We start from the raw sequence: 15,627 nt of genomic DNA, 5'->3' as shown, positions 1-15,627 counted from the left end.
TTCTTTCTTGTAGTTTGAATCCATTGCCCCGTGTCCGCTTCTCTGGAGCAGCAGAAAACAACCTTTCACCCTCCTCTATGTTCTTCCCAAATCTATCCTGCACTGGGAAATCCTCTTGCAGCTACCTTGCTGCCCTTATTTTCATCACAGTTCTTCCCTTTTGAGAACTCTTGCTTAGTTCAGACACAAACAGATTTGGGGCGGTGGGACTTCTTAGGATATGTATTTCCCTCTTTTCTGGCAAGATACAGAGCCTCCCTCAGATCATTTTGCCCAAGAACAATAGTTCAAGGTCAGGCACATGCAGCAGTAGTGTAGCTAGTTTCTCCGGTGCCTGGTGTGGGGGTGTGTCCTGCAGCCGGGGGTGGGGCAATCCGCCTGTGAGGGCGGGGTGAGCCGAGCCTCTCCACCGCCTCCCCCTCAGCTGTAGTCAGTGGCGGAGGAAGCCGCTTGGTCACCTGGGGCGGCAAACCTGGGGGCCTGGCTGCGGCACGCATGCACAACATAGCTGCGTACAACACACAATGCAAACGCCATGCGCCGTATGCAGCGACGCATGTGTTGCTGTGTACGGCACATGCTGCATGTATGCCGCGCCGCTCCATAGCAGCGCCGGTGTGGGGGCCCAGAGCAAGCCGCGGAGCGAGGCCACTCCACCCCACGGCCTGCCCGGGGCCCGCCCACCCAGGGCCCACATGCACCGTGCGTACATGCGCCACTGTGTACGATGCATGGTGCATGCGCTGTGCGCCGCTCAATAGCACCGCCGGCAGGCAGGCCCCAGACAGGCCATGGGGCAGAGCAGCCTCATTCCACGGCTTGCTCAGGGCCTGCCGGAGGGGCTCAGCTTGGGCGGGGCGGGGGATGCGCCAAGTTTCACCCCCTTCCCCTGGAACCCAGGGCGCCCCGCCCCCATCGCCCCCACCTCACTACGCCACTGGCTGTAGGGCAACTGAGGGAGAGGCAGTAGGCAGACGCAAGCCCCATGCTGCCGTTTTAGGTAGCGTGGAACCTGCAGGCACCTAGGCGACCACGTCACTCCTTAAAAGTTTCATGAGCCCAATTTTTTAAATAAAAAAACTCATTTTGTCACCCCCCCCCTTCAGTGAGGACACCCGGGGTGGACTGCCCCCCCCCATGCCCCTCTGTCACTGGGTGCATGTGTCATTAGAGGAGGGAAGGGGGAGCAGAACTCCCTCTGCAGCGGGAAAACAGTGCTGCACGAACTTCTGTAGGTAGGTAAGTGTGCACATACACACCTGAATTCTCAGTGCTAGGTACTCTGTGCCCCCTGCTTGAAGGTTTGGATTTTTTGATACATGTAAACAGTTACCCACTGGCTGTTTATCCTCCTCCACTATCTCAAGAGAATCTGTGAATCGCAACCCCTGGCCCTTTCAGTGGCATCAGTTTGGATGTGCTGTGAGGGCTGTTACCTGTTAGCCAACAATGCTCTTAGTATCCCTGTGCACAGAGAGAGAAATGGGGTGTTCTGTAAGATGAGGAAAGAGAGGACATAACAGTATACCTGGAGTTCTGTGCTGTTTGTTCTATTGATCTCGTTTCCTGATATATCTAGTCTGGATGCTACTTTTTCTGAAACATCATTAGCTGCCCTTTGAACACCCTCATCCTCAGAGGCAGCCACGTCCTTATCCAGCCTCTCCAGATCCTCTGACCCAAGGCACTTGGGTCCAGTAGAGCAGTTTGTCTCGGACGTATTGCTTGTTGCAGTCCCTAGGAAGCTGGCCTCTTGCAATGAGCAGGGCTTAGGGTTCTCTTTCCTCTCTGGTCCGTTCATGGAGACATCTGAATTGGCCGTTGTGTTCAAGGGGCCTTCTCCTTGAGTGGACTCATCTACCCATTCTTCCTTCGGCCCCTTTTCACTTTCAGGATCTGCCTGCTGGAGTCTTCCTTGCTGAAATTCGCCTGTGTGAACTATTCCATTCTGGGACCCCTCCCATGGGAGTTTCTCGTTGCTTTCGGCTTCCTGGTTTGCATCAGCAGATCCAAGGTCCTGTTTGCTACCAGGGAGAGACTCTTCCTGTTTCTTCCCAATATGGGTGACATGAAATCTGGGTGGGGGGGGAGGATAAAGGAAGCCAGGTGAATCAACAGTGACAAATCATCCTGTAAGATCCCACATCATCTGGGTTGCAAGGTCTCCTGACAGAACAGAAAGCAAAACTCTGCGGCACTTGGTTGTATTTTTTTGTGGATAAGATACTAACCATATCTTACTAGCTACTATCTGATGCAGAATAGCATACCTTTCCCCCGAAAACTTTCAAATAACAATAACAAACAATAATAATAATAATAATAATAATTTATTTATACCCCACCCATCAGGCTGGGTGTCCCCGGCCACTCTGGGCGGCCTCCAACAAATATTAAAATACAATACAAAGTCACAGATTAAAAACTTCCCTAAACAGGCCTGCCTTCAGGTATTTTCTAAATGACAGGTAGTTGTTTATCTCTCTGACCCCTGATGGGAGGGCGTTCCACAGGGTGGGTGCCACTACCGAGAAGGCCCTCTGCCTGGTTCCCTATAGCTTTACTTCTCGCAGTGAGGGAACCGCCAGAAGGCCCTCGGTGCTGGATCTCAGTGTCCGGGCTGAACAGTGGGTGTGGAGACGCTCCTTCAGGTATACAGGACCAAGGCCATTTAGGGCTTTAAAGGTCAACACCAACACTTTGAATTGTGCTCGGAAACGTACTGGGAGCCAATGCAGATCTCTCAGGACCGGTGTTATGTGGTCCCGGCGGCCACTCCCAGTCACCAGTCCAGCTGCCGCATTCTGGATTAATTGCAGTTTCCGGGTCACCTTCAAAGGTAGCCCCACGTAGAGCGCATTGCAGTAGTCCAAGCGGGAGATAACCAGAGCATGCACCACTCTGGCAAGACAGTCTGCGGGCAGGTAGGGTCTCAGCCTGCGTACCAGATGGTAGGAGCTGGTAGACAGCCGCTCTGGACACAGAATTAACCTGCGCTTCCATGGACAGCTGTGAGTCCAAAATGACTCCCAGGCTACGCACCTGGTCCTTCAGGGGCACAGTTACCCCGTTCAGGACCAGGGAGTCCCACCCACCCACCCGCCTCCTGTCCCCCAAAAACAGTACTTCTGTCTTGTCAGGATTCAACCAAAATCTGTTAGCCGCCAATAATAGGTTTATTATTCATGTATTTTGGTGTCCACCTCTCACTCTCCCCACTGATGCTAGATTAGAAGAACATGCTAAGGAAAAGGAGCGAACGTTTGGATGGGGAGACAAGGCTGAGCATGAGCCCTGTGGAAACCAGTTGGGGAGCCCGTTCCCAGATAATTTAAATCTTTTCCTCAAAGACTCAAGAAAGAAGCTAAAATTGCAACACTTCCAAATCAAACCATGAGACACTACTCATCAAGCTGATGCTCTGACGCCCTCACTCTTTGTCTTTGATTTATTTTCATTCTTCATCTGCCAAGTATGCCTAATAAACTAGCTGAGTGTATATAAATACACTCTCTCTTAAGGGTGCCAAGGCAAGCACCATTCGCTCACTAAGAATAATGGCAAATCTCTTCAGGTGGGCTCAGTGTTGTGAGGGACTGGATGAGCCATTGAAGGATGTCCCATTCAAGGGGTCCTCTACTGTATCTTTATTAATGACCCCTTATTCAAAACAGATTGGTTTTGGTGTGGAAAGTTTCCTTTTCACCATGTGAGAAATGATGTGTCCTCTTCCCTTTCGGTGCTGCTTTTTGTATGCCTGGCCCTGCAAATCCGTGGCCCCTGGAAGGCCAAGAATTCTGACCTTGGAGAGGGAGATCCAGTGCTGGATTCCCACCTCCTCACCATTCTGGAAACTTCTATAGTCCTAGCCCTACCAACATTAGGAGGACCAAAAAAGAGCTGGACCAGAGGACCAGAGGGAGGCTCAGGTTCAAGCATCCAACACCTGACCATGTCCTGACATGCCCCCAAAATGGAGATTAAACTGTGGGGAGTTGGAGTGTCTCAATTCCCACCCCAGCATAGTTATTGTTTATATAAACCCCACAAAAAAGCTGGTGTGGATTCCCTAAGGAGGTTGGATGGCGTCTTGTATGCCTCCTTCCGGCAGCTCTTGCAGACAAGCTGGTGCCAAATCTTTTCCTTTGGACCACATCAGCAAGGCTCCGGGGGGGGGGGGGGTCTTGTTGGCAGCCCAGGACCTCCAGACACATTGCACGGGCTTGAGCCCCAGAGAGGTCACTTTGGTGCTGCAAACACAGCAAAAACAACGCAGGGGTGAACAGTTAAGGGAGAAAAAAAAGTCTCTCCTGTATCTGTCTCTACAGCCACAGCAGGCTCTGCAACTTCCCAACAGTTTGACCTCACCCCCAAAGGCGCACTCCTCCATTGTCTCCTGAGACGGGTGCCAACAACAACATAGTTGTTTGAATTTTTCCAAGATGAGCCAATCATTTTTACTATTATTTTGCATTGCTTTATGGTATGTTTTATAGCACTCACAAAGGGACACGGGTGGCGCTGTGGGTTAAACCACAGAGCCTATGGCTTGCCGATCAGAAGGTCGGTGGTTCGAATCCCCGCGACGGAGTGAGCTCCCGTTGCTCGGTCCCTGCTCCTGCCAACCTAATAGTTTGAAAGCATGCAGTGCAAGTAGATAAACAGGTACTGCTCCAGCGGGAAGGTAAACAGTGTTTCCGTGCACTGCTCTGGTTCGCCAGAAGTGGCTTAGTCATGCTGGCCACATGACCCGGAAAAACTGTCTGCGGACAAACACTGGCTCCCTCAGCCTGAAAGTGAGATGAGCGCCGCAACCCCAGAGTCGTCCACGACTGGACCTAACAGTCAGGAGTCCTTTTACCTTTACCTATTGCACTCACACCTTTTGTTGTACCAGTGACTTAATATTTTATTTGAGGGTGCAGGGTGCAGTCTACAAATATTCTAACTTTTTTTAATAAAAAAAAACCCCGCTTGTTGAGAGGGAAATTGTAAAAACAAAACAACTGGGGAAAGCACCCTTGCACACCTCGTTCCTATCCTGCCACCTGCTATGGTGAATGCCTTCTCCCAACCGAAGGACTGCAAAGTGCATTTCTTCCACTCCCTTTACATTGATTTGCAAGATGTTGTATTATAAATCTAGTAAAATGAAGGATGGCATGGAAATAAAGGAAGACCTGTCTCTTGATAAATACCTGCCCACAGAGAAGACCGTTGTCTCCCCAGGGTGCATCTTGGCCTTCCCCTCCTTGGACCGGCCTTGTCGATGCAGCGGGTGCCTCTTTTTCCTACTGCAGTGGATGCAAGGTGCTTGCGTTGAACCCAAGTGCACCGTGTGGTGATGGGGCAGGCCAGCATCTTGGCTGCTGCGATGTGGGCAGAGGCTGCTGGAGAAAAGAGAACAGAAAGCTAATTGCCACAACAGTCGTTGAACTCGGAACATAATTGCCCCAAACCACTCAATCGAAACAGAAGGATGCAACCCTCATGACGTGATCAGCACATTACCACGAGACAAGCACAAGAGGTTCTGAGATTCACACAGACAAATGTGACCCACGGAGTTCAATCTACCAGGAAGTTCTCCTAAGGAAGCCCCACTGAAATAAATATGAGCGGTACAAAAACACACACAAAAATCCCACCACAATACAAAAGGTATAAAGGTAAAGGACCCCTGGATGGTTATGTTCAGTCAAAGGTGACTATGGGGTTGTGGCGCTCATCTCGCTTTCAGGCCGAGGGAGCCGGCGTTTGTCCACAGACAGCTGTCTGGGTCATGTGGCCAGCAGAACTAAACCGCTTGTGGCACAACAGAACACCGTGATGGAAACCAGAGTACACGGAAATGCCGTTTACCTTCTTGCCACAATGCTACCTATTTATCTACTTGCACTGATGTGCTTTTGAACTGCTAGGTTGGCAGAAGCTGGGACAGAGCAAAGGGAGCTCACCACTGTTGAGCAGATTCGAACCACCAAACTTGGTGGTTTAGACTACAGCCAAGGCTCGGTTGTTTAGACCACAGCGCTACCCGCATCCACCACAATACAATCCCAGCATGGACTGGGGAGGGAAGACCCCATTTGGTTTTTCTGCCTCAGGAACCAAAAACAACCTGAACTGTAATGAAATGTTGCGGGAGCCATATGAACTTCAGGGATTCAAGCCTGGGCTGCCCCTTTGCCCTTTTCTAGCACAGAGACAAGGGCTTTAATCTCTCCATCTCTTCCTCGCTGACAGGTGACCTCTAGCCCAGTCTTCAAGGAAGGATGGCATAGCAGAGATTCCCAAGATGTGATAGGCACTGTGGTGTACCTGCACCCTGTCCTTACCTGGGCACAGGGACCGGCAGTGGGAGATCAACGTCACCCTCTCCCAGCATTTCCTTCAGGACTTCCACATTTGCTAACAAAGGGGAAGAAGAAGAAATGTGTCACAGCAAGATCCTCATGTACAGGGACTTCCCAACCGTTAAACCAAGGTTAACCCTTACCTTCATTCTGAATGATGCACTTCACTATCTTCTCTACAGTGTCCTCATTCAGCTCCTCATCTTCATCTGAAATGAAAAGATATGGCAGTGATAGAAGAAACATAGGAACTCTAGTGATGGGATAAATCTCCATACAGCATCAAAAACCCTGAAATGCTCAAGGAACAGCTAGCCCCATGCTTCTGCACAAGTGACCCGGTGTGCAAACAGAAAGGCTGGACTGGATGAATCCCAAACCGGAATTAAGATTGCCGGAAAAAATATCAACAACCTCAGATATGCTGATGATACTACCTTGATGGCAGAAAGTGAGGAGGAATTAAAGAACCTTTTAATGAGGGTGAAAGAGGAGAGCGCAAAATATGGTCTGAAGCTCAACATCAAAAAAACTAAGATCATGACCACTGGTCCCATCACCTCCTGGCAAATAGAAGGGGAAGAAATGGAGGCAGGATTTCACTTTCTTGGGTTCCATGATCACTGCAGATGGTGACAGCAGTCACGAAATTAGAAGACGCCTGCTTCTTGGGAGAAAAGCAATGACAAACCTAGACAGCATATTAAAAAGCAAAGACATCACCTTGCCGACAAAGGTCCGTATAGTTAAAGCTATGGTTTTCCCAGTAGTAATGTACGGAAGTGAGAGTTGGACCATAAAGAAGGCTGATCGCCGAAGAATTGATGCTTTTGAATTATGGTGCTGGAGGAGACTCTTGAGAGTCCCATGGACTGCAAGAAGATCAAACCTATCCATTCTCAAGGAAATCGGCCCTGAGTGCTCACTAGAAGGACAGATCCTGAAGTTGAGGCTCCAGTACTTTGGCCACCTCATGAGAAGAGAAGACTCCCTAGAAAAGACCCTGATGTTGGGAAAGATGGAGGGCACAAGGAGAAGGGAACGACAGAGGATGAGATGGTTGGACAGTGTTCTCGAGGCTACTGGCATGGGTTTGGCCAGGCTGCGAGAGGCAGTGAAGGATAGGCGTGCCTGGCGTGCTCTGGTCCATGGGGTCACGAAGAGTCGGACACGACTGAACGACTGAACAACAACAACTTCCCTCCTCACACTTGGAAAACAGCAGAAATGTGGCCCCCAAATGCCCATAGCTGCATCAAATACAATGAGGCTCAGGCCGCAATCACAGGCAAGTCTGAGGGACATAATAGCCAAGAGCACATCCCATTTTCAGACATCCCATCACAAGGACATTCCTGGCCTAAAAAAAGAATGAGGTATATCAAAACCAGCCCTTGTCGCAGGAGTGAGCTGTGCCCACTGGAACATCCTGCTTTCAGGTGTGGCTGGTACCCACTGATTGGTCAGGTGGAAGGCAGGGACTCAAGCAGGAGGCGGAGCCCGTGCCAATGAAAGGCAGAGCCAACTCCCTCCAATTCTGTCCCACCCTCTTCCCTACTGAGTTCTACAAGGGCAGCACTAAGCTGTGGGAAGAGGAAGCCAACAGGCAGTGCCTGCCTCCTGCTGGTTGAGGACAGACTGAGGTCGATGGTGCAGTGTCCCCATGTGCCCTAATGAAGCAGCCACCACCTCCTCCTTCATCATCCAACTTTAGTTGAAGTTGTACAGAAAGAGTTTTGCTGTAGATGCCAGAAAAGGCACTTCTGTTTTTGCCCTCCAACCAACCTGAATTCAGAGTCCTAAACATTATTTGCAACTCAATTCAAGAAAACCATTGTGGTGGAGCAACCTGGGTTCAAGTCCTCACTCAGTCATGAAGGACACTGGCTGATTTGGGGCGAGTCTTCTAGCCTCTCACCTACTGCACAAGGTTGCTTGGGGGGATAGACTGATGCAGGGAAATGTCACTCCAAGCTCCTTGAACAAAGGTAGGATAAAATAATGAAAACCACTCACACCCATCTAAATTCAGATGCCACTAATTCTAGCATGCAATCCACCATGATATTCTGGTACTGTTATCCTATGTGTTTCAGTTGATTTGGCATGAGGCTCGGACAAGAGGCTTGGAGAAGTATGGTCTCTCACTGGCTTATTAAACCCTTGGTCTTCATAAAATTATAGAGTTGGAAGGGACCTTGAGGGTCATCAAGTGCAGGACTCTTTATGCCCAACATGGGGCTCGAACCAAAGACACTGAGATTAAGAGTCTCATGCTCTTACCAACTGAGCTATCCTGCTGTCCTCTGTGCATAAATTTTAGTAGCAGAGGGATGACTTTCCATTTGGCTATGGTTCAGCAGGGATTTGAACCAAGAGATTCAACCTCTTGCCTCGATCTAGTGTTTGCTGGCATTATTCCAAGGCTACAGTTTTGCAAATTATTAAATATGAGCTATTAGCTCCAATTTAGTGAGGCGACTTTAAGCAACGTGCAAATGAGCTGCAAAGTTGGTGAAGAGGGAAGGGAGACCAGTAACGTTTTTTGCTTAGATCCGGAAATTTCAGCTCAGGTCTGGGTCAGTCCCATCGAACACAGCAAGATTTGTTCCTGAGAAAAAACACGTGAATAAGACTGGGCTGTATGACAGGTGAAGCTGAGCAGAGCAAAGCCAAAATCACACAACCTAAAAGGATGGGAGCTGTCAAGACGGATGAAGCGGCTGCTCTGAAAGCCACCAGCAGCCCATATAGAATTACTTTAATCCCTCCAGCAAATTGCACCCGCAGAATTTAGGCTGGTGGGGTAAAATAGTGGTGCTTTTTAAAATGCAGAGTTCTTTCTCCAACTCATCATTTGCTAATCCAGGGCTGGCGAACTCTTGGTCTTGAAGGAACACCTTTTTGCGCCTGCGGGTGGCGGGCAGCTTTGTGCTGAGAAAGAAAGAAGACCCCCGCTCGCTGCTTTCCTTCTCTGCCCCCCTCCCCCATTACTCACCATTTTGCAGCTGGGTCAGTGACTCCTTGTTATCAGAGTCGAGCTCATCCCGGAATGTCCGGCAGCGGTAGCCCTTCTTCTTCAGGACGTGGCAAATGAGGAATCCCACGAGTCCCATGACGAAGAAGACCAGGACCAGCAGGAACAACATGGAAACGCTGTGCTGGTGGTCGGCATCGTCCTCCCCCTCGTCGTTGCTGTGCTCCGACATTCGGATCTGCGAGAGAGGGAGCGCGCATGGCTCAGCGCCCGCAGGTACCCACGTGCCTCGTTGGCTGCCCACCCAGGCCAGTTGCGCCAAGGTGCCCTGCCTGAGCAGGTACCGGGGCTCAGCAGCTCCCCGTTTCCTGGGCTCCCCCACTAATCGAAAAGGACCCCTCTGGTGAGAAGCCTTACTGAGGGGTTGTGGAAAGTTTATCAGGGAGGGGAGGTTTCGCTTGACTTCCAGAAAGGGGTTCCTGGAGATTTTACCAAGGGTCTTTCGCAGCCATCTGCCTCAGAAGTCAGGCGCAAGGACGAGCAGTCCAAGGGCAAGGATTCTCAGCCAGATCCCCGGGAGAGAGGAGCTGCTGCTGCTTCCCTTAAAAACGTCCTGCTTCCATTTTGAGATGCTTTGACTTGAGAAAAAATGCGTTTCCTCATGCCTCCCGTTTCTGCCTTGGCGGTTCCCTGACCAGAACCCTGCTTCTCCCTCCCTCCCTCCCTCTCTCCTTCCCCTACTAGAGGTTTTCCAAGGACACGGCGCCAGCCAGCCTTTGCGAGCGCGCGGCCGCCCTCTCCGCCACTTTCGGCGGGACGAAGCATCCCCCAGCCTCTCTCTCTCTCTCAATCTGTCTGTCTTTGTCTCTCTTTCCACCTCCGCGGCTTCTCAAGGACACGACCGGTGCCGCACTCCTGCCGCTGCCTCTGCAGCACAAACCTCGCTCCGGAGAGGCGCGACGGCTCCCTCCCTGCTCCTCCTCCTCTTCCTCCTGTGCAAGCACCTTTCCCCATCCCCCCCGGCCGCTCCCCTCGTCCTGCTTCTCGGTTTCCAGGCACTGCAGGTCCGAAATACTCACGGCCGACAAGGAGGCTCTCCTCCCCGGACGCCCAAGTCAGCGCTCAGCGGAGCGCATTCCGGCTGCCGCAGCAGCGACCAGACAGGCTCCGCAGCTGCTCGCCAGGCGGCCCCCAGCTGGCCGCGCACCTTCCGCGCGCGCAGGAGCCCAGAGCATCGCGCGCACCTTCCTGGCGAGGTGCGCGCCAGCCGGGCCTTCCCGGAATCCGCATGGGCTTCAGCCTCCTCCCAAGAGCGTCCCAGAGAGCCGGGCGGGCGAATCCTTCTCCCCGGGCCACTAGGCGCTGCTGCTGCCCCCTCCGCTCCCTCGGACGGCGCGGGCGCCTCCAGCGGGAGAAGCAGCGACGCGCTGCGCCTCGGCGCGCACCTGAAGCGCCCTCCTTCCCGCGAGGCTGTCCCTTCTCTGCCTCCCGTCTCCTAGCAACTCCGAGGCCGGGTACCGCTCGCAACATCCCTGACGCCTGCCTGGCAAGCCGCGCACATGGCCTTCAGCACAAGGGCTCGACTATGCCTCCCGGGTTCCCTACAACCTCTCCAGAAATCTCTCAGGCAAAAACCGGGTGGGGCCCGAGGAGAGGCTGAGAGAGTACCGTCTGGGGACCGAGAGGAAGACAGCAGCTGCCCAAGCGCCTCCAGGAGCCATTTCGCACAGACTTTGGAGGGATGGCCGCAGAGCTAGCAAAGAAGGGAAGGCCCGTCACCATCTGACCCCGCCGAAACGTTGGTGTTCCGAGGTTCGGCACCAGGATCAGTAACTGGAAGGCTTCCCAGCCCCTGTTAAGGCCAAGTCTGGGTTGGATCATATCAGACTGCTGGTGGGTGCTCTAAGCCAGGCATCGGCAAACTCGGCCCTCCAGATGTTTTGGGACTACAACTCCCATCATCCCTAGCTAACAGGACCAGGGGTCAGGGATGATGGGAATTGTAGTCCCCAAACATCTGGAGGGCCGAGTTTGCCTATGCCTGCTGTAAGCAAGCGAAAGCCACTCTGCATGGAAAGTTGCATAAAAATGTCATAGTGTTTCTTGTCTTATTCCTTTCCAAAAGTAAATAAAAACAAATTTTATAATAATAAAAAAAAGAAAATTACCCTGTCAAGTCCAGGGGTAAGGACTCTGATCTAGCCTTTTCCCTGGAATGCTAGTTTTCCACGTGGAAGGAATTACGGTACTGTGTTGCTGCCTAGAGCACAGCAAAGTGTGTTGTCCCCCACTCCTCCAGTGCATTTCTCAACTCATATCAACTTCAACTTCTCAACTTGGACTACCAGAATGCGTTCTATGTGGGGCTACCTTTGAAGGTGATCCAGAAACTACAACTAATCCAGAATGTGGAAGTTAGACTGGTGATTGAGAGTGGCCACCGAGACCATATAATAACACCTGTCCTGAAATACCTACATTGGCTACCAGTACGTTTCCAAACGGACAGTGTTCTCGAAGCGACTGGCATGAGTTTGGCCAAACTGCGGGAGGCAGTGGAGAATAGGGGTGCCTGGCGTGCTCTGGTCCATGGGGTCACGAAGAGTCGGACATGACTGAACAACTGAACAACACGTTTCCAAGCAAAAAGTGTTGGTGCTGACCTTTAAAGCCCTAAATGGCCTCGGTCCAGTATACCTAAAGGAGTATCTCCACCCCCATCGTTCAGCCCGGACACTGAGGTCCAGCGCCGAGGGCCTTCTGGCGGTTCCCTCACTGCAAGAAGTGAGATTACAGGGAACCAGGCAGAGGGACTTCTCAGTAGTGGATGTCAAGGAAATAAGCAACTATCTGACTTTTAGAAGACAACATAGGGAAGTTTTTAATGTTTGATGTTTTATTGTGTTTTTAATATTCTGTTGGGAGCCGTCCAGGGTGGCTGGGGAAACCCAGCCAAATGGGTGGGGTATAAATAATAAATTATTATTATAACTTCATATCAGCACAGGTTCATTAATGTCAGATTTGTTTTAGTACACACTAGGGGTTGTTAATGAAAAAGGGATAACTTGTCTAGAGACAAAATAGGAATGGCTTAACGACTCCAGTTGTTGTCAAGCTGCTTTGAGAAACACATCAAACAGAAGTACTTTATAACCAAGTGCTGGATACGTATGCATTTTGGATAACTTTGTGAACACGGATTTAAAAGCCCACACTGGAAAATGCAGGGAGAGCACAGCAAACAGGAGTGTGAAGACAGTCACAGATTTGGGGAGCAATCTCTCAAGCATCTGGTGTAAAGCAAAGCGGTGCAAACTATGCTAATATAAAGTTACACCAGATCCAAACTCCTTCAGCAGCACAGCTCCTTCCCTGCCTAAGCCTGGAAGAGGGAAAACAAGCTTTTAAAATAGTATTCTATCCAAAGTTTCCAAGACCGAGCTGAATTGGCTAAGCATCCAGCCTAGCACCCCCCTCCCACACACACACACACACACACAAGCTCTCTAAACTGGCCTCAGCTGAAGCAGCTTTGGCTCCTCTGGCTAAGGCCCAGCTGAGCCAGGGTTGGTTGATAGATAGATTGATTGATTTACTTATGTGCAGCTTTTCAGTCATGAACTGTGCCCAAGGTGCCTTACAGCAAACATTCAAAACAATGAGATACAGAGCACTGGAAATTCAAACATATAAAATACAGAACGTGCCAGTAAATTAAAAAATGGCCAAAATCGACAATTTGGCAAACACAGAATAAATTCAACAAACGCTATTCATTTATTAGGTACATAAATGAATAGCAAAACAAGAGTCAACCAACAATAAAGTTTCTGGTACTGGTCTTGCTGCACTCCAAGGGGCCTAGTTTAAATGCACTTTGGGGGAGAAGGGTAGGTGACATACAGCTGGCTCCAGAAGTGGCTAACAGGAGCAAGAGGATGAGCAACTTATGCCGGCAAAACTTCTGCTGAGCTGGGTTTGGGAATTTAATGCTGACTGAGCCAGAGATCTGATGCATCCTAAGCTCCTCCTCCAAGGGATCTTGCCATAGGAATGCCCCCTTTAAAGGAGGAACATTCACACCAGAAGTCTGAAGTCAGAAAGCCACATCAGAAACCTCCATACTTGGCCTATGTTTTAACTTTTAAACTTTATATATATATATATGTATATTCCCATTTACTGACGTCACATTTGTGCTCATTTCAGGACACTCTGATTGGCCATACTGGAACAAGCAAGCTTCATGGACAGATTGCTCCATGAAATTGCTGGATTTACAGTTATTCCAGAGATTCAGAGCTATCACTTGCACACTGAATGCAACAACAAAAAAATATTTTTTAAATCACACTGTATGCGCTAATTGGCTTACCAATGCTGATATATCTGTGTTAATACCTTGTTATTGCCCTCTGTGCAAGTCCAAAAATATGGGCATTGTGGGCCCTCAGGCAAATCATTTGTGTGTCCACTTCTCACGTCAGTGGGCTCAAACAGGGCTGTCATTGCCCCCAGCTGTTGCTGCTGCTTTCCATCAACACTGTTGAGTGCTCATTTGCCAGCAAGAGAGCTGGAGGTGAATGAGAGAGAAGGCAGTAGCAGCTCCTTCTCTACTTCTCCTGCACCATCATAGTTCTGATTCTGGGCCAGAGGGAAGGTGGGGGGGGGGGGCTAGTGAAGGGTAGAAATAGCAAGGAAGGGAAGCAGCAGAAAAGGGACAGGGGGTTGTTGAAATTGGTGCCCGTGTACAAGTGTGGGACCCAGCAACAGCCTGACCACATCAACCCCTGAATCTGCTCTCCTTTCTCTCTCTTTCTCATCACGTCTGTTTCAGAAACCTTTTAAATTAACAACTGGAGTTTAGCTGAGTGCAATGCTCTTTCCATTTGCTGAGCAGAGGCCACCCCTTCCCACCCCCAAATGTGCTCACTCTTCTTTCCCCCAAACAACACAACTCTCAGCTGACATTGTACATGTACATCCATGGGATCCTCCTGCACATGAATTGTCACATGGTGGTGTGTGTCCCCCCCACCCAACCTTTGGCTTTTTATCAATATAGGACTTAATACATGAAATGACTTCTGACGATGTTTACACAGGCCTAATGCCTCTTTGTGCCAATAGCCATCGGTGGTGCAATCGGAAATCTGTTATGTATGTATCTCACAGGATAAAGTCTGCGGAATACAGTTGTACCTCATGTTGCATTCGCTGCGGGTTGCGAACAACACGGGTTACAATCGTGGCAAACCTGGAAGTGGGTTTTGCTGCGCGTGTGCAGAAGCATCCGCACAGTCTGCGCATGCTCCGCGCAGGTTGCCCATGCGCAGACGCGCAATATCGCGTTTCGGCACATGTGCGAAAGCTCTGCTCAGGTTGCAGACTTTTCAGGGTGTGAATGGCACCCCAGAAAGGATCATGTCCGCAACCGAAGGTACCACTGTACTTCCTACACTCTGTCTCAAACACTGTTAAAAGTACACACTAGAGGGGCTTTCTTAGCATGCCCAGTTTTTTCTCTGCTTCCCCATCCCTGTTTGTTTCTTTTTAAAGCAAACTTTCAATAAGAAGTTGTGTTCTGGAAAACTTAAGTGCCTTACCCTTCACTATTTTGTGATTTCAGCTGGTCTTTGTTGGCATCTGTCTGTCTTGAGAGACAATAGAGTGTGCCTCCCCATAACACACTATGCATATTAGGTAAAGGTAAAGGGACCCCTGACCGTTAGGTCCAGTTGCGGACGACTCTGGGGTTGCAGCACTCATCTCGCTTTATTGGCCGAGGGAGGTGGCGTACAGCTTCCAGGTCATGTGGCCAGCATGACTAAGTCGCTTCTGGTGAACCAGAGCAGCACACGGAATCGCCGTTTACCTTCCCGCCAGAGCGGTACCTATTTATCTACTTGCACTTTGATGTGCTTTTGAACTGCTAGGTTGGCAGGAGCAGAGATCGAGCAATGGGAGCTCACCCCGTTGCAGGGATTTGAACCACCGACCTTCTGATCGGCAAGCCCTAGGCTCTGTGGTTTAGACCACAGCGCCACCCGCGTCCCACTATGCATATTAGTTGGTCCTAATACGGCTATTCTCCTACAGGTATTACTGAATTTTTTCTAATGGTAAATGGCTACTATTTATCTGTCTACGAGAGAAAAAGGTGTATTTGAAAAGGGAATATATTCTTACCTCTTTTCCTGCTAGGGTAAATGCAGCAGTTGGCCCCATGGCGTAGTTAGCTTTAAGAAAGTGCGCTGACTTTATCTCACACTTGCACCTTGCTGATCTGGG

At 50.3% G+C, this 15,627-nt stretch overlaps 1 protein-coding gene across 5 annotated transcripts in view; it reads right to left on the bottom strand.

Moving 5' to 3' along the window:
* RELL2 (RELT like 2) overlaps positions 1-15,627 on the bottom strand; it is a 22,257-nt gene extending 6,630 nt beyond the window's left edge. The window contains exons 1-6 of one of the 5 annotated variants that reach the window (XM_033154247.1): positions 15,526-15,627; positions 9,355-9,571; positions 6,500-6,565; positions 6,339-6,411; positions 5,199-5,387; positions 1,529-2,075 (exon numbers count right to left, since the gene is read on the bottom strand). In XM_033154247.1, the coding sequence (XP_033010138.1) occupies positions 1,529-2,075; positions 5,199-5,387; positions 6,339-6,411; positions 6,500-6,565; positions 9,355-9,571; positions 15,526-15,564 (1,131 nt within the window). In that variant the 5' untranslated portion in view covers positions 15,565-15,627. Of the gene's footprint in view, positions 1-1,528; positions 2,076-5,198; positions 5,391-6,338; positions 6,412-6,499; positions 6,566-9,354; positions 9,572-9,825; positions 9,930-10,273; positions 10,293-10,412; positions 10,569-15,525 lie in introns of those variants that run through there. The other 4 variants (XM_033154246.1, XM_033154248.1, XM_033154249.1 and 1 more) reach the window with 4 other exon arrangements.

The sequence above is a fragment of the Lacerta agilis genome, chromosome 7, assembly GCF_009819535.1.
Source record: "Lacerta agilis isolate rLacAgi1 chromosome 7, rLacAgi1.pri, whole genome shotgun sequence".
NCBI lineage: Eukaryota > Metazoa > Chordata > Lepidosauria > Squamata > Lacertidae > Lacerta > Lacerta agilis.
Note: the sequence above shows the minus strand (reverse complement) of the source record. Positions and strands in the feature narration are given on the sequence as shown.